Source organism: Hippoglossus hippoglossus, chromosome 20, assembly GCF_009819705.1.
Source record: "Hippoglossus hippoglossus isolate fHipHip1 chromosome 20, fHipHip1.pri, whole genome shotgun sequence".
Lineage (NCBI taxonomy): Eukaryota > Metazoa > Chordata > Actinopteri > Pleuronectiformes > Pleuronectidae > Hippoglossus > Hippoglossus hippoglossus.
Genome location: NC_047170.1, coordinates 10,214,632 through 10,233,473, shown reverse-complemented (window position 1 = coordinate 10,233,473; position 18,842 = coordinate 10,214,632). Strand labels below are relative to the sequence as shown.

Below are 18,842 nucleotides of genomic sequence, written 5' to 3'. Positions count from 1 at the left end.
CTGGCCAAGAATATCGCTGTGCTCTGCTCTGTTTAAACCTGACCGGTCTCCCTGTCACTGCGGCCAGAAAACGCCCTCACAGCTTGATGCTGCTCCTGTCACGTTTGCCTTTCCAAAATATGTCCAGTCAACTGAATTTACCACATGCTGACATCAGTGTGTGGAAACATACGGATGATCAGGAGAAATGGGAGGCACCTGAGATACATTTCAAGTCTCGTAGCAAAGTGTCTGAATACTTATGTCAATGTGATATTTCACATTTTTCATAGATTTGCAAAGAATTCAAAAATGTTCTGTTTTCACTTTTTTATTTTGGGATATGGAGCGAAGATTATGGAAAAAATTACTTAACTGAAAAAATATAAACAAGTTAATAAAAGGATAATTTGTGTAGGCTGTCTAAATGTACTGTTTACCGCTGCATGAAGATGTATTCTCTTCTGGATCTCTATTTTGAATGTGACTAAAGATGATGACATATATAAAGTGCTTGTGGATCGATCTGTCGCTTTTCTCAGATGTGACATGTGCAGTTTTCTCTTTTGCAGGGTTTAAAGTTGGAGCCCAGCTTAATGCGATGTTGTCACAACCCCTGTGGGAGCCGCCCCGTCGACTTCACCGTCAACATTAGCAACAAACTGCTACTAGACATCCGTCGCTACATCAAAAAATACTACTCTGTGAGTATTCCTCTGTTCTTGTGGCAGGTTGCATGCATGAGCTCTGACCGCCTGCAGGGCCACTTCATTTAGTTTTCATTTGGTATCTAATACTGCAGCTTGATAGACGAGAAGAGTGCAGCTGGCCAGAGTCTCTTCAGTTTTTTCCCTTTCTCAAGGTACATTTTAGTCCGTCCAAAAACTGCTTTATTTGTGCTCGATCAAACGTTGAGGATGTTTGCATATCAGTGTCTATCAACGCATTCTTAAATAGATTAATTCAAGTGTTCAGACAAACGGAGCCGTATGTAATGAAATATTTAGCACTTGTGAAAATTGACCTTTCGCTAAGTGTTTATGAAAGTGTTGGACTGTATTTAACACAATGGGGGATGTAACAGATGCAGTGACGCTAAGAGAAGCTATCAAAAAGATGTGGGACCAAAAATGAAGGGAACCTCAGCAGGAAACTGCACTGACATTTCCACCAAAGAGCACATTATGCTCTTAAAATATAAAAAAACAACGGCAGACAGATTTGTAGCAGCATGATCCATGAAAACACTTAAATGGGTGTTTTTTTTTTTACTTTGAATACCAAGTTTCACGTGTGCTCTTTCAGTAGATGGTAAAGTGAAATGATTAAATCACGTCGGGGGAAACTGGGTTAGTAGAGAATCAGCGAAAACTAAAAATACAGCAAATTTAGCATAGTTGACTTAAAAGATCAAGTAGATTTGTGTCAATCGTGTGTGAGCTAGTCTTGGCTTGAAGATTTAATCATAAACAACCACAGAGCTTATGCTTCGGGGCAGGAACACAGTGCATGTCCGGTGTCTTTGTACCGTGCTGTATTACCCTGCCTCATGTCCTCGCTGCCCCACTAACCTGCGCTCACTTCGCACTCAGCGCTTCTTTGGACCTGTGCAGTGCTTACAGTTTGCTTTGTGTTTGTTTGGTTCACTCTGGAGTTTATGAGACACGTATTTAAACTGAGGGCCAAAGGCGAGCAGACAATCACACGCTCCTGCAGACGGGAGAGTTTGTCCCATAGATTGCGACGCAATGCGGTGTTTTAACTACGTTGTTGCAGAGGACTCAATGTTGATCCAGGCACATGGATGTGAGTTCAGTGGGTTATTGCGGAGACCGGTTCTGTGTTTGTGTGTGTGTGTGTGTGTGTGTGTGTGTGTGTGTGTGTGTGTGTGTGTGTGTGTGTGTGTGTGTGTGTGTGTGTGTGTGTGTGTGTGTGTGTGTGTGTGTGTTTTTTTTACTCTAGATGTTTGCGAGAGTAGAAAGAGAGGATGTGTTGTCACTGCTCCTGACGAGCATCTCGAGAGTGAATTCAACTGGATTCCTGTGTTGTCTGTCGAGCACTCTCTCCCTCCTGGTAGCTTCTAACACCTTGGTCTTGTGAGTGGAATGCACTGTCTGTAAAAGTGTGTGTGTGCGTGTGTGTGTCAGGGTTACTCTCCCACAGTGCTGAACAGAAATCAATTAGTGCGGTGAATGTGTGGGGAGCGAGTCCCCCTCAACCCCTTTGTCACGATGTGTGAAACAGCTGCTACCGCTGAATACTTACACCTCACACAGCAACACACACACTCACACACACACCAGTGGAGGCTGAACAGCAGTGGACACAGCGCACACACAGCAGGGCAATGAAGAGGGGTAATATTGTGTAATTAAGGATTCCTTTCAGGCCGAGGGAGAGTTCAAATAGAGCTGTTTGTCTGGCCAGATAGAGTGAAAGCTCTGCACCTCTCTCTGTGTGTGTCTGTGTGTGTCGGTGTCTGTGTGCGTGTGTGTGGTGTGTGTGTGTGTGGTGTGTGTTTTCCTCCCTCCTCTGTGTGTGTGTGTGTGTGTGTGTATGTGTGTGTGTGTGTGTGTGTGTGTAAGAATATATGTGTGTTGGCGTCCTAAGCTTGGACCACAGAGACATTAATCATTAGTAATGTCCTCCCCATCCCCACCATTATCAATAAACCAGCACCCTGAGAATGGGCAAACACTTGTTCACTTACTCTCTCTCTCTCTCTCTCTCTCTCTCAATACAAAACACTGTTGTCATCCTTTCATCCTCTCATCCCACTGTCTTGGGCAAAATGAGAGATTTGCTTGTTTCCTGAACCACCCAATTCTTCTTTCTCTTTTTTCTTTTTTAAACTCCTCCCGTCTAACCACCGTTGCCATGGCATTTAACAAATTATTGCAATTACCCTCGTCATGTGGGTCGCCCCTGGAAACGGTCTGAGGGGCAAGAGAAGAAAGGGGGAGGGAGAGAGAAAGGGTGAATGAAGACCAGAGAAGGTGATAATCCTGTTTTGAACAAAAGGTCAAATTGTTGAATAGAGAAGCTTTGATTAAGCGGAGGAGGTACAAAGTGGAACCGTTTGAGCTTTATTCACTCCGTGTGTGTGTGTGTGTGCGTGCGTGCGAGTGTTTGTGAAGTAGACCGATTTTAGGTCCATTCACTTTAGAGCTGGAAGTGTTGACTGATGAAACCAGTTGTAGAGCTCGTGTGTGTGTGTGTGTGTGTGTGTGTGTGTGTGGTGTGTGTGTGTGTGTGGTGTGTGTGTGTGTGTGTGTGTGTGTGTGTGTGTGTGTGTGTGTGTGTGTGTGTGTGTGTGTGTGTGTGTGGAACAGGACTCACGTCAGAGAGGCTTCCCCATTGTTTTAAAAATGGTGCTGAAATATTTACTTCATTTAAAAGTTATTTTGTCATGTTCTAAAGAAAACAGTCTAAGTACATGTTTTAGGTAGTTCTTATCACACTGATGTTTCTTAAAGTGCACATTTTTCCTGTAAGTTGGGTTTAATTTTAGTTATTTGTTGAGACTTAGCTGATAATTACTTGCTATTGGTCAAATGCGTGTATCGGCGGGACCTCAATACCGTGGCTCCTTCCCCTGATCACTACTACGCCGACTCTGCTCCAAATGTGCAACCGGAATATTTGGCTTCATACAGAGTATAGTGGGTAAGTGAAGAAATGTTGTCCATCTTTATTATTACATACAGTCTATGGTTGCACCCCTTACAAACAATACCTTGCCATGATTCATTAAATAAGTATGACCCAATGGTACCGGAAAAAGGAGTTCAGGAGTTTAAAAACCACAGCACCAAGTCCAAAGAAGCAACATTTGCAAATACACCTCTTTAGTTTCCTGATAGAACCACAGAAATACGAGGAGGTTTAAGTATCAGAGCCTAAACTGTTTGAATGCAACAGCAGGAAGACTTTGGAAAAGACGAGTGTAAATAAAAAAAGGAACAGACCATCGCAGAGAGGCAGAGAGAGAAGGTATATTTCCTGGTGGGCTCTGTCGTGGCCTGGTCTTGCCTCTGTTTGGTTAAATTATGTGGAACTCATTTGACGTCTACATTCAATGTGTCAGATATCCACTGCTATAATTATGTAATTATGAGCCTTTATTCTCTCGCGTCCAACTGTACACCCCCACCCTTGCTCCAGCGAAATGCCTCAATTAGGTTTCTTTCTTTTTTTTTGTTCTTTCTGCCTCGCTCCTCATGTGTGCTTCTTGTTTTTAATCCTTTCTGTGCAGCTCGCACACATCTGCTGCACTTAATCCTAACTTATTTTTTTATTTTTGGTGTGTGTGGGTGGGTTTTGGGTCAGTCGCAGAGCAGAGTGGCATTGTGGGTAGATTTTCCTGCTTTTAGCCTTCTCAGTTGTGTGTGTATTTGCCACTTGAGTCTTTGATTTGTGTCAGTAATTCAACTTAATGCAGGAGAATAGGAAGCGATTAATATTTTTGTGTCCACAGTGATTGGTGTGTGTGCGTGTGGTGTGTCATGGGAACAGCAGTGTGTACCAAGGCTTGTGTCACAAGAAATACACGTAAAAAACGATGAAGGTCAAACAGCATCTCTCGGACTCCTTATCTGTCACCACTACGAGCCATTGTCCCGGACGTGTCTTTATCAGAGACAGTGGCGCGGTCTCATTTCCCATGAAGCTCAGCTCTTTGCACAAGCTTGGTGTAGGTGTTTAGATAATTAGTCCCCGAGCTCGGATTTGTGGGTATAACTGTGAACTCTGGGACTTTCTAATTGATTTGGGACATACGTGTGTGTTTGCGTGAAAATGTGTGTTTGGTTTTCATTTGGAAGGGTGTGTGTGTGTGTGTGTGTGTGTGTGTGTGTGTGTGTGTGTGTGTGTGTGTGTGTGTGTGTGTGTGTGAGAGAGAAATGAAGCACTCCTCTTCCTGCCTACTCCTCTTGTTTTAGTTTGGTAAAAACATACTAAAATTTCATTATAAGACATGAGGTTTGTCTTTACATTGCTTAATAGACGAGACATATTGGATCATTAAGCTCTTCGGATTGTGGAAAATGTGTTGAACAAATCCAGATAAATGGAGCAAGCTGCTCTTATGAGCATGAAAGTAGCAGAAATATATAATGCATGAAAACAAAAAGCCCCAATGTAAAGTCCGAAGAATCGATTTAATACAATTATTGTTTTATTATTGAGTGACAACAGACCTCAGTCCATTTGAGATTCAGTGGTGGGAATAAAAAATTGCTGCTCACTCACTGTCCCCATGTAAGTTTACTGACTGAAAGAGGCAAGATTCATCAATGTGCCTGATTTGGAAGTTAAAGATGTAACCACCGTAACATGGTCACTGGTGTCCATGGTGCTTTCTTCTGTTGTGTTTCCAGTTTCCGACATGTTGGTTTCATCATTGAAAACGCCTCCACTGGCAGCGGGCTTATCTGCGTTTAAAAAAACCTGCTGATTTTAGTGTAAAATGTTTGTTTGTCTTTGAAAAGTCATTTTAAAAAGCCACGTACAGTGTAAACAGATTCCTCATGTAACCAGCGACACTTTGTCCTAGTTCTTACTATCAAAGGTTCTTGCAGGTTCTTTCACAGTGGAAAACAAATTACACACTGTAGAGTTGGTTGAAAAGAAAGAAATGATCTCTCGAATCGTTTATTTATTTTTTTTAGCTGCTGCTCAAAACTAATCCAGAGACGAGACAAAGGCAAACGTAAAAATCAATCGGAGAAACGTTGCGCGTGAGGGGAAGTGGATGGAGGGACAGGTGCAGTGAATGGAAGGAAGGAAGGAAAGATGGATGGAGGATGGACTCAAAAGCTTTGATAGCGGTGGGTCTTATCCTCTGTCATTAGTTGGGCATTAACCCCCCTCCCCTTTAAACCCCCTTAGTAATGACAGGGCATAAGAAGCAGGAGGGAGGAGGGCTCTGGAAGAATACAGGGAGATTGAGAGGGTTATACCACAGCACCTGCCCAGGGTCACTACCTCACCCCGGGGGGTCCTAACTACTGCCGTTTTGGCTGTCCGCTGCTCTGCCCGTCTGACAAGCACTCCCAGAGCAGGGCGGCGACGCACGGCAGCTGAAGTTACATTGAAACGTAAAGAGTGATTGAGTGAGGCCGGCGCGATGTGAAGTCAGATGTTAACCTCTGTTCTTATCCCTCTTTCTTTGCCCGTCGCTCGCACTTGTTTTTGTTTTACGGCTCCTGTTTTTCTTTCTCCCGAGTACTTTTCTTGTCACTGTGTTGTGCCGAATTATAGCAGCTAAATGGAAGCAACAATTTTCAGCAGCATTTTTTCATTACCAGAAACAGTTTTTAACAGAAACAGAAAGAGTGTCTTCAAGGCATCAAAAGTTTTTTTTTTTTCTTTTTGTCAATTTTTAAGAGCACCTTTTATTGACAATATAAACACCCACACGAACACGTGTGATATAACTAAGCAATCATGCAGGGGAGTAAAAGCTGCTGTGAACGTCTTCTTCTGACGCATGTTGTGAGATATTTACATCAGGGGTCCCTTTGGACAGGAAACAGCTGGAATTCAAAGTTATTTCAAAGTGCTGCGAGAATGGAAATTGATGGATGGGTCAGAGAGTATTTTAAAACCTTTTTTTTTAAATTTCTGTGTTTTATATTTTCTTCAGAGCAGCCGAAACCAGAATAGAGACCAGAATGCTCATGGCTTTATAAGTGAGAATGGAGCCTTTAAGGTCAAGGATGTGTTCAATTTTGTGTCAGTTTGTCTGACGTTTAGCAGGATTACGCAAAAACTTGTATACTGATTTTCTTGAAACTTGGCGTAACGGTGGGGTCTGTGCCAAGGAAGACGTCATTAAGGTTTGGAGCATATTCGATCAAGGGAGTGGATCCAGGAAAATAATTTCTCTTTCTTTAAAAACCACGCGATGGGGTTCTGTTTGACCTTTTGTGAATTTTTCATTAAATGTCTTGAATTACAGGCGTAATTTGGTGCAGATCTGGATAATGATCCAGATTCTGTGAATTAAAATAAATATTTTTAGGGGGCGTTAACTTTATTCAGTTACTCTACAGTGAGGAAACTTTGACAAATTTGCTCTGTGTCTCTTTAGATTTGTGCTTCATATTGATATTCTCCTTGATCTGTAGTCAGTTGATTGACATAATGTTCTAATCTTTTGGTTTGTTTCTCACAATTATATGAATTGCCTGAATGTAATGTAAACAGTTTGCAGAAAACTTGTGTGTTCATGTATCTGATCTCAATAAGTTGAGGCAATATGATGATGGAGTGGACATTCAGCCTTGGTGGACACATGCAGTAACTTATCTGTCCTGATTAATGGTTGGTAGAATGTGAGAAAACCCTGTAACACAGAGAATGTTTGCAGTTTTCATTGGAAATACATCAACCAATCATGAAAGCAGTTGCCATTTATGTTTCTATTGTTTAATGTTGGATGTGTCACAGTTAATACAATCATATGTCATCATATGTCTCTGACAGGGCTGGCTGGTGTGTGAGGACCTGACCTGTCAGAACAGGACCAGACGTTTACCCATCGCCTTCTCCCGCCACGGACCCATCTGCCCCGCCTGCACCAGGGCGACGCTCAGACCTGAGGTAAACACACACACACACACACACACACACACACACACACACACACACACACACACACACACTTGCATAGCTATGCATCCTCTTATTGGACCAAAGAAACGCACACCACAAAACTCTTGTTTAAGACACGCTCTGCATTCTGTATGATTTGACCAGGTGATGGTGCTATAGAGCTGAAGTCTCTGTCATATAGTCTCTGTACATCTCTGCTCATTAGGATCAGATTACACCACGTATACGCACCAATAACATCGATCTTATCTTTGTCTTCCGTGTGTATGTGTGTGTGTGATGGTGCGTCCGTGCACACACACACTTTCCCCTCACATGTGCGTAGGCACTAAGAGCTGAATGGTAGTCGAACCATTAAAAGCATCTGTCCGTCTGTCCAGCCTCTGCCTTATGAACACTTTGTTAGCTTGACCACTGGATTTAACAGAAACACTCTCCCTTTCAATTTGAGAATGACGTTTCTTTTCTTTTTTTTTTGTTCTCCCGTACTGTTCTGTCTAAATCCTGGCCTTAACTCACTCTTGTCAGTTTTTTTTCTTTTTACCCTGCATGCTCTGCTCCTGTCTGTCCCCACTGGCTGCTTTGCTGTGCCTGGCTCTGTGGCGACATGTTGTAAACCAGAAGGCCAATTTCTGCTGTCTCTGTAGCCACTTACGCGGCCATTGCTGTGTCTGAGGGCCGTGGCACTTTCAACCTGCGGGCTGAATAAAACATTTAACTCTCTGTGCTCACTCATGCACCCTTTCTCTACTCTAAAAACCTGTAGCCTGTCCTTATTTTACCTGGTCTCTGCCACACTGCTCGACTCCCTGCTCTATCATTATACAGTCTTTTATATACATCTATTGAACCCAGATAACGATTATGACACGAGACTTACCTAGCAAAGGCAACTAGGTACTTTGCATAAAGGTAGAAAATAGGAAAAAATGTATCATCTAAATTCAATATAAATGGTTTAAAGAAGTAATTAAACACACAAATACAAGTATCTCCTTCAAATGAGTGGGGTAAGTATCAAATAAGCTGCTTGTATGTGAGAACACAAAAGTTGGAGTCCGTTTTCTGTAACATTTCCTGCAAGACCCCTGTCAAAATGTCCGTGAATGGGCATGTTCCGGACATTTTCCTGTTGTTGGGAACGACTCAGACGATCTCCTGCTGCCTTCCTCATATGTGAAAGGCAAACTCCAGAGAATGTCTGGACCCATTTTATCCGATATTTTCTGAAGTATATGTCTGAAAACAGCTTTAGTATCCAAAACCATCAACGGGTACCTGTACGTGTGCAGTGGTCAGGCTCAGCACCTTCTTTCTTGTGTCTCTTCTTGTGGGGCGGTCCTACCATCTGGCTGAAGCATCTCAATACATGACAATAAACTGACTCGACTTTTACAGATGGTATGAGAAGTTGGCAAAAAACAGCATCGTGTTCATCCACTGAATTGGTTTCTGTGATGCTTGTCATAAATTCAACTCATGGGACATTTAAGCACAGAGTGAGATTTGAAATTGATGATTTGGGGCTGGAATGCAGAATATATTTTTCTTCTGGGTGTCCTGAATTTCCTACCGTTATCCATCAGTGTTGACAGAAACAACACCTAATATCTGTTGGTGTCAAACTGTGCAGCCACAGACGGAAGATACTTCGACCTGGTGAAGCAGCTACATGTGTTAAAATGTAATTGTTTATTTTTAAAGAAAAATTCTTGTTTAAATATTTAATATAATATTACATTTCAAAAGTAGCAGTCAATCAATGAAATGTGGAATAGGAGAAAAAAGAAGAAAAAGTTAAATATAAATGCCTTTTGAGTATTTTAATGAAATCAGCATTAACATAACTTTCATTTTTTCAGTGTTAGGTAACACTGTTGTCTGAATCAAGCTATTGAATGGAGATTAATAGCCCTGCAGCTTACATATTAAATTGCTGCCAATTATGCAAAGTACTCAAGAGGCCATTCATGGCTTTTTGAGCTGGTGGTAGATCGACTGTGACTCAAACAAGTAGAGACGATGATGATGCTTCCACACGCCCCTGCTGAGAGGTTGTCTTTCTTTTTATAGATACATTTATTAAAGTTTTTTTTGGTTTGTTAGAACTTCCATGATATTTCTGTGCATCCAGCCAGAGGCTCTGTTTTGGCTGCTTTCCCTTTCATTGCAGATTATGGAGCTAATATCAGCCGTAGCCAGAGAGGCATGCAGGGTTTTGTCTTTGCGTATGCTACGCTAAATTTGCTTGTTTGTGCCAGAGCCTCTGTGAAGGCACTTCTTCTTGTTTAACTCTGCTTTCCCTTTCCCTCTCGCGCATCATGCTACATTTACCATCGCTGTGGGTGCTGCCGCTCTCCTCTTCCATCAGTCTCTCCCTCTCTGCCTCTTTCTTTTCCTCCCTCCCTCGCTCGCTCCCTCCCTCCCTTTCTCTCTGGACACAGATTCAGAGCGTGATCTGATCTCCATGTAATGGGAGAGTAATAGGCACTCTGCCTTGATTGGTTGGTAATTTTGGGGAGTTATGCACAGGTGCAATTTGTAATATTTTCAGTAAATTAAATTTCTTTCTCTCCCTTGCTCTTCGTCTCTCCCTCCCTCCACAGCGCTTAGCTCAATGGACTATATATATATATTTTTTTCTCACCCTGTCTCAAATCTTTGTCCCAACTTTCCTTTTCTTTCCCCCTTTTTATTCAATGCTTTCTTCCCTGCTCCTTTCTTTTCATTCTCTTTCCCCCCCTCCCTCCCTCCTTAGCTCTTCCACTCATTCTCTCTTCTCCTGGCTCGCTCGCTCTCTCTCTCCTCCTCTCACCCTCCCTTTCTGTCTCTCTCTCTTTTTCTCTTCTCGTTTATTGATGTACGCTCAGGCGCCCATTAGAGCTCCCTTTTTCCCTCTAGTGGAAATTGCAGCATGTTAATTTTCACACAAATTACGGCAATAGCAGGTATCTCTATTTGATACATTATAGCGGGAGCAATCAGAGATAATTGAGTGCCTTTCAGAGGGAGACGGGCTGCATTCACTGCCAGCTCAAAGCTGCCCCATTATCGCCTAATCGCTCTTAAACACTGAATTTTGCCGAACAAAAATTCTTGTCATAATTTTGCTTAAGTGTATTTGGAAATCACAGTCCTTTGAGTGAGGATAATTGAAATCAAATCCCTTTCACTGGAGCTGACATTTCTACATTTCCCCCCAATTGAAATTAATTTCAAAAATTGAGCATGAATATCTTCAAATAGCAGGCAATTATGCCTTTCAATGGGGAGAAATTACCGGTGCTGAATCGTTGGAGGCTTGCGGGCGAGAGCACCAGTTAAATGCCTTTGTTTCCTGCCGTGTTTGCCTAGTAAAGATTTACATATATTGACTCATTATGGTGTCTTGTGAAGCTGATCGGCGTGACTACCACAACCGGCAATAATGCTCATCGCATCTAAAAAGCTCAAGAGTTTCAAAGCCTCGTGGCCTCACAGCTGAGGCAAAATGTATGTTTGTTTCTCCGTCTCCCTCTCTTTTCTCACACCCTCTCTCTTTCTGCAGCTGCGGTTGTGCGAGGGCTCGGGATATTGTGGCTTCGGTATTTACGGCGCGTGTTTGCATCCTAGCTGGAGAACAGTATTTAGGGAAAAGTGCGTAACGCCGAGGCCTTGTTTGTGTCACCCGTGCCGATATTTCCCTCTAAGTCGTATCTATGTCAAGGGATTGAATGGTTGTAGTCTGTCAGCAGCTGCACACTTTCCATCCTCTATGAACTCTGTTTGGCCTCCTGTACTTTTCTTACGTTCTCGCAGACATATTGTGTGTCTAGCTTTTCTAACTGCTGCAGTGATATACCCGAGTGACAGTATAGTGCGCAAAACTTCGCTGGCGGTTGGATGTGCGTCTTTGTGTGCGTCTTCCTAAAAGATAGAGGCAGGTGTTTTTAAGACTCGGAGGAAGACTTGAGTGCTCGTTTTATTGTGCGAGCCGTTTTAGACTCTGTTGCTCTGTGATTTGGATCAATTTGTATGATTTAGCCGCCTTTTCTTATGCTTTACTTTCCCTTTATTCTATACATCCTGTCTCCACGGCGTCTTTCTACTCTCACACACGTGCACAAATCTCCCTCTTCCTTTTAGCCTAACTGTGTTCATGCAACAGGACCGGGTCTGTGTGTGTGTGCGTGCCCGTAGGGGGGAGTCAGTCGGGGAGCAGGGAGGCAAAGGAGCAAGGGGGCACAAGGTGGGGGTGCAGGGGGGTGGGTGGGCTCCTACGCTCCCGAGAGAGAGGCAATTTCACAGCTGGTTTGCTCCTTAGGCAGTCAGGCTGAAAATGCTGCAGATTTGTGGAGCAAATTGAAATGGTGTCAGTGCAGGAACAAAGCACCGAGCTGAATGACGAGGTAGGCGTGTGTGTGTGTGTGTGTGTGTGTGTGTGTGTGTGTGTGTGTGTGTGTGTGTGTGTGTGTGTGTGTGTGTGTGTGTGTGTGTGTGTGTGTGTGTGTGTGTGTGTGTGTGTGTGTGTGTGTGTGTGTGTGGTGTGTGTGTGTGTGTGGGGGGGAGGGAGGGAGGGAGGGAGGGAGGGGGAGAGAGGGAGAGAGAGAGAGAGAGAGAGAGAGAGAGAGAGTGTGTGCGTGTGCACGTGCGTGTGTGAGGGAGAGAGTGAGGTGGGGTTGAGGGGCTCTAAATTCAATAACAACCCTGTAAAATTTTAGCCACGCCTTTCTGACACCTGTCAATCAGTTTGCAGCAACGGGGCCCGCCCACAATCAGCTTTATATTGTTTGAATGTGCCCGTGCGCCGAGTGCGAGCGTGTGCACATGCATGTGTGCTCTCCGTGTGTTGTTATTTTCAAGAGGAACAAGCGGTGTTGCGGTGTCTGTGCCGACTGGGCTTGTTCAACCTTGGCAACCGTAACCGAGGCTCCATTATGGGATGCGCATGGTTTGGTTTGTTGACTAGGCAGTGCATCAATGGTCAACAGCTGTGTGTGCCATGTGGGCAGCCATAGTGCGCCATTTAACACACACCCACACACCCACACACACACACATTAACTCACTCACTCATGTTCGCACATCACATAGTTTCCATTTAGTTGCATTAGATGCTCTTGCCACTTGATTATGCCGCAGTAGTAAAAACTGAAATTACAATTACGCACATTGCCGATTGGCAGGTATAATGGGCACACACAAATTCACTTCACTCACACACACACACACTCTCTCACAAACACGCACGAATTGGGGGGATTCTTCCTGGTGGTAATAATAAAGCACTCGGCGCACACCTGATGGCAGTGTGGGGTCGGGGCTTAGCGTGCCCTCTCCAGCATAGCAGGGAAATGACGAGCCAATAACTGCAATTAAACATGCAGTATAATGGCTAATCAAATTGACAGCCTCGGCTGTTCGCATACCTCTCTCACAATGGCTTATCACAACAAACTATTATGAGGGAGGGTATTTCAGGCCCGATCCCCTCTTTTCTTTCTCTCTCTCCTTCTCACTGTCTGACTCTCTTCATCTCTCACTTCTTTCTGTATCTTTACCATTTTCTCTCTTTTTTTTTTCTTCACGTTTATTTTCCCTCCCACCTCTCTGTCTCGCTCATCCTCCTCCTCCTCCTCCTCGTCTCTCTCTCTCTCCCTCTCTCCCTCTGGCAGGCTGTCGTGTGGCTCCAGTTAATTGCAGTGGAGATTAACAAAGCAAGCAAATTTGTTTTCTTGCTTTAGCGTGTCACACAGAGGAAAGGAAATGTTGTCAGGGAGGTAGAGTCCTACGAGCAGGGTGCACGTTCGCGGAGTCACGTTCAATCAGCATGTTTCTTCAGGTGGTAAACCGGGTTTATTCATCTGTTTTGGATGCTTTTACACCCCGTCACGATCCTGACTCGGCTCACAAATGATTATAATAGAAACTAATAACCTTCTTATACAAACAGGAAATACAGGGATGGTAGAAGTGTTGGTGTGTCACCACTTGTTGGATACAGTTCACACATCGTGTGTTTCTGTTGAACATGATCAGAGAGTAGACGCGAGACAGATGCTGTATTTACACCATGTCGACTGAATCAGGAGAACAAAAACTGCTTTCCATTTTGATTCCAAGTTTTCATTATTCAATTAATTGACAAAATATATTTCTTTTTTCTATAATATGTGAGAAAGGCCTAAGATGACGTCTGCGGGTGTTTCATGTTTCGATCAATTGTCGAGAACACAACATTTGAGGTTCTAGATTAAGATGTTGATTCATTTGATTAACTGACAGATACATTTAGCGCTACATGACTTATTCCATTAGGATGATACCTCCCATTCCCCACCGAGCTTGGGGTCTGGCCATGTGACCAATCCACAGTTAAAATAATGTTCTAAAAATAAGTTTATCTGCTCTCAGTGAATTACACTCCGTCAGATCAGGCCTCACGTTACCTCCCATCAAGATCAGTCAGATGGATTTCATGCAATGTGTTAAAGATGTCAAGATTTGACTTGGAAATACAAGGTTCACACGAACATTCATTTCCCATCTTTTTGATGCTTGAATTTCTGGTCTTCACGATATGGAGTGAACGTCACATTTACACTACATGTAACTGACCCAGGTCCAACACTTCCAAAGAATGGAGATAATGTCAAGATGGAAGATTAGGAAATTGTTTTAATATGAACTGTTTTTGTGTGTGTTTTCTCTACAGTACTCCGAGAAGGCCCTTTACAACCAGCTCTGCTTCTACAGATTCATCTTTGACTGGGACTATGCCATTACCAAAGTCCTACAGGGTGATGAGAAAAGTAAGACCACACACACACACATCATACATGTCACTGTACTGTTGTGTTCCGTCTCAACTTTCAGTCTTTAACTTTGTCTTGCAGGATTCATTTTTCACTGTAGTAGCTGTAAAACCAGACCTATATTTTAAAAATTATATTATAGGTTATTCATTTCTTGCCATTTCTTTATGATTCCTCCTTTGGAATTAATATCAAGTTACCAGAGTGACTGTCGGAAGTTTGAATTTTGATGCCTTAACAATGCTTCCTCGCAAATAGGCATACAACATAGCATTAGCAATCAATGGCTCAACGTAAACCTTTTACCCAGGCTGCACTTACATTATTCACCGATGATGTGACATGCTCAGCACACAAGTAACAGAGTATGGCCATTGGATACGGGGAGGGGGTTAAGGACATTCAGCTCCTCGACTCGACAGCCCTAATTTAGGAGACGGATTCAATCACACACACATACAGAATGCAAAACGCTCCAATCACTGGAAGAAAGACGGAAAGAGCCCTCCATTGCTCTCCCTCTACCCCGACCCTCACTGTCCATCTCTGCCGCTTTCGCTCCTTTGCTCTCTCTCTCATTTCTCTCTCTCTCTCTCTCCCTCTCTTGGACAGGCACTCGTTTGGCTGTGTTGATTGAAAACAGGTTTTAGATTTGGGGAAATGATAGGGGGAGTAATGGGCGCGCTGACGAAAGGATAGCCCTTCTCCTATAATGGGACATGGAGCGTATATTTCCCCCCTTGGACTCAAATAGACGCTACTCCAGCGCTCTGGGCGCGCTCAGTAGGCGTCAGCTACAAGGCCTCTTTACCCATAGTTCTCACTGATTGATGTCACTTGATTAGAAAGGGCCGCTAGGCCGAGTGATTTATTTATTTGATTAAATATTTATGTATGTATGTTATTTATGTATGCCTGAATGGTGCAAAGTGTGCGCGCTGGGCTGGACCTGAACGAGGCAGCGAAAGAGTAAGACAGCAGAGGTAAATATATTGTGTAATCAACAGATGACCACTCAGAAGATGGAGGGAGCTGAAATAGAGGGATTGGCCTGTTGTGGAGGAGGGAATGGAAGGAGTACTAACATGATTATAGCCTCCATTTTTGCCTTCTTTTATTTCTGCCTTTTCCAAGATTTGAGAAATCATCCCCAATCAATTCTTCACTCTCCTTTCTTTATGTTCCTTGGCTTTGCAGTGTTTGTGATCCAGTCTGCACTTTCTCTTCTTGAGTGTCTGGCTTATCTGTTCCCTTCAAAACGATACAGTACAATACACAATGCAATCTTCACTTGGTCTTGCAGCCCTGGACATGTGTGTTCACAGTTTAGTGTACATGTAGAATGCACAGCGAACACACATGGTTGATGGTTGTGGAGCAGTTTAAGTTTGTGGCAGCAGGCATCTACTGGTCCACTGATGACAGGCTGAAACAAAACACACCTCACATGTACTGTCGCCAACTTTTTGGGTTAGAGAGCTCTCAAAATAAATGAGGGACGAGTGCAGTGATCATTTTAAACCGGCCTGTTTGGAATGGGCTGTTTATTTGGCCTGTGATGACGCTGGTTGCAGCTTTTCTTTCTGAAACTGTAGAAGTGACCTGCAGTGGTTGAGCCACAGCATCTAAAGACCGGCTGCAGGACTCATTCTACATACAGACAGATGTAGATTTTTGATTTATTAGATAGGTATGTTACAGTTTGAATATCTCTGAGTTTGGTGCATTGCAGACAACAAGATACTCTGGACTCTGCCTTCTCAGATTGGTTGATTGACCAATTAAAAAGTGCAAATTCCCGCAGACTTTTCCTGATTCTATTTATCATGTTTCATTTAGCACAACCTACATTGGCCTTAAAAGGGTGAAACTTATTATTTTACAAAAAAATAAATAAATAAAAGTTTGTGGCAGAACCACAGGTCAGTTTCAACAACAATAACAACAACAACCCTTTGACCGAAGCCTTTAAGATTCATGAGCTCATATATCATATGGACACAATTCAAACGTTACAATTTGGTTTTATAATCACTGTAAATGGAAACATGCAATTGTAGTTCATCAGAGTGAACTTAAACATTCATAACTCTCGTTTTGATTGTTTTATTTACATAAATATGGCTGATACCGAGATTCACTGGTTTGATTTCGCAATTTGCAAAACTGAGAGTGAGATATTTGAGCCCGCAAGTGTTTTCACCCCTGAACAAAGCATGTGAGCTTATAGGGCAGGTGTAGGTCACTGTGTCACTCATAATGCTTCACATTGATATCTGTGAGCCCCGTGCTGCAACACTGTCTACAGCAAGTGATTAATCCAACACACACACACACACACACACACACACACACACACACACACACACACACACACACACACGGATGGATTCATCGGGCAGAGGAGAATGCATGTATACACATTCTCATGCTGCTATAAAATATAGGTTTACGGTGTTATCCCTCAGTCCTGGGGCAGTAATACCCCATATTACTGCATTACACACCCAGGGGCCACACTGCTCCGATTACAGGGAGGAGACATACAATCCTATACACCTGACTTGACTCTGTGCACAGACCAGTATCTCTGTGGGGCCTATAGTGATTTGCAACACCGATTTGACTTCCTGTATGTGGTGATAATGTTCTGTAGTGAACGACCAAGCTGCAGCAGTGTCCACTAGAAGAGACGGGTGGACGAGGTGCGAGTGGATATAAGTTTTAATTGGAAGCATTTGAGATCAATAGTAGTTGATGCATGCAATCAGAGGTCTTGGTTTATGACTTTTGGAATTCTGGAATAAAAAAAGAATGTTACCTGAATTAAACAGATTTTCCCTATGTCAACAAACCCCAGTGTCCAGGGTACATTGCGTATTTTATATATTTCATGTGGACAATGAAAACTACAAAACAGGACCTGGATCATCAGATAGTAAATACAAAAAGTTCACAGTAAGGTGACTGTACGTGTGTTTTAGTCACTCAAAAAGTGGATTTGCTCTGATGTTACTCTATCTAAACATATGCATCCTCATAGGGCTTAAAGCTGAGGACAAGAAGAGAATTGAGATACAAACTAAACGTGTTGGTTCTTTGAAAGGATTTATTAACAAAGAAACACGGCAGCCTTATCCTTTATAATGTTCACACTTACTGTTGTTTACCAAAGCCTCAGGTAAAGGAGCGCCATGTTATACTGGAATACTCGTGCCGTCATTCAGTCTCGATCATATCTGGTTATTTATGTATCGCAGAGCCACTCAGAGCGTGTGTGTTTACATGTGTTCGGAACATACACAATAAAGCACATTAAAGTAAAATAGCTTTACACAGAATAGCGTGTGTGTGTGTGTGTGTGTGTGTGTGTGTGTGTGTGTGTGTGTGTGTGTGTGTGTGTGTGTGTGTGTGTGTGTGTGTGTGTGTGTGTGTGTGTGTGTGTGTGTGTGTGTGTGTGTGTGTGTGTGTGTGCGCGCGCAGTGCCACAGTGTGTTTGTGTGTCTGTCTTATCTACATGTACATTGCATTTTTGTGCTTGATTGCTGCGACTGAGTAAAACATGGAGGTAATTTCACCCGCTCCAGGAGATCTCTAATAGATTATACGCACACACACACACACACGCTATGAAATAAACATGCTGTCCGTTCCTTTGCTGGGAACATCCCGTATCAATGACTTTCAAATCATTTCAAGCCACCTTTCTTCTCTCCGTCTCCCCCCTGCTCTCCCTTTTCATCTCCCCCCTCTCTCCTTTCCTCGCTCTCTGTTGCCTTTTCTCTTCCCTCCGTCACTCCTCCCCTCCAGGTCTCCGTCTTGAGTGTGGGCAGTATGATTGCATGTGTGAGCAATAACGTAATTTCGCCGCATTGATAAAATATAAATTGTCCTTGAGCCGCGCTTTTCTAATGATCCATTTACCGACAGCTTCCCTGCCACCTCTCAGCGCTCCGCATTTGGTCCTTGTCTACCCTCCCACTCCTCTCCCTCTCTCTTCTTTCTCTTCTCCTCCTTTCCCTCGCTTTACTCTCCATTTTCTTCCATCTCTCTCTCTCTCTCTCTCTCTCTCTCTCTCTCTCCTCATCTTCCACCCTCCCTTTCTCCGGCGATACAAAGCGGGGTGGCAAAATCTGCGGGTGCGATTGTCAAATCAATTATTCATTCTGTGCAATTACACTCACACAAAGAAGTTTCCCCGTGCTCCGAGTGGTGATTAAATTAACTGCTATTCCAGCTGCCCGTCGCCACCAGCCTAATAGAATATTCATGGAGGCGGCCGACGGAATGGCCGATCTCCATTAACTTCATCATGCTCACTTAATTACAGGCTTGTTATTGTATTTACACCTAGTTAGAGCGTGCAGAGCCCCGATCTACTCGTGCCCAGCATCGCCAGTGTGCATGAGTGTGTGGCAACACCTAGTTAGAGGAGAGATAACCCCTGATACA

The 18,842-nt window shown here is 43.4% G+C and overlaps 1 protein-coding gene across 3 annotated transcripts in view; it reads left to right on the top strand.

Annotated features, from left to right (window-relative positions):
• The window catches only part of pola1 (polymerase (DNA directed), alpha 1), a 48,410-nt gene that overhangs the window by 26,005 nt on the left and 3,563 nt on the right, over positions 1–18,842 (top strand). For all 3 annotated transcript variants that reach the window (XM_034572742.1, XM_034572743.1, XM_034572744.1), the window contains 3 exons: positions 552–683; positions 7,468–7,584; positions 14,291–14,387. In XM_034572742.1, the coding sequence (XP_034428633.1) occupies positions 552–683; positions 7,468–7,584; positions 14,291–14,387 (346 nt within the window). The remainder of the gene's footprint in view (positions 1–551; positions 684–7,467; positions 7,585–14,290; positions 14,388–18,842) is intronic.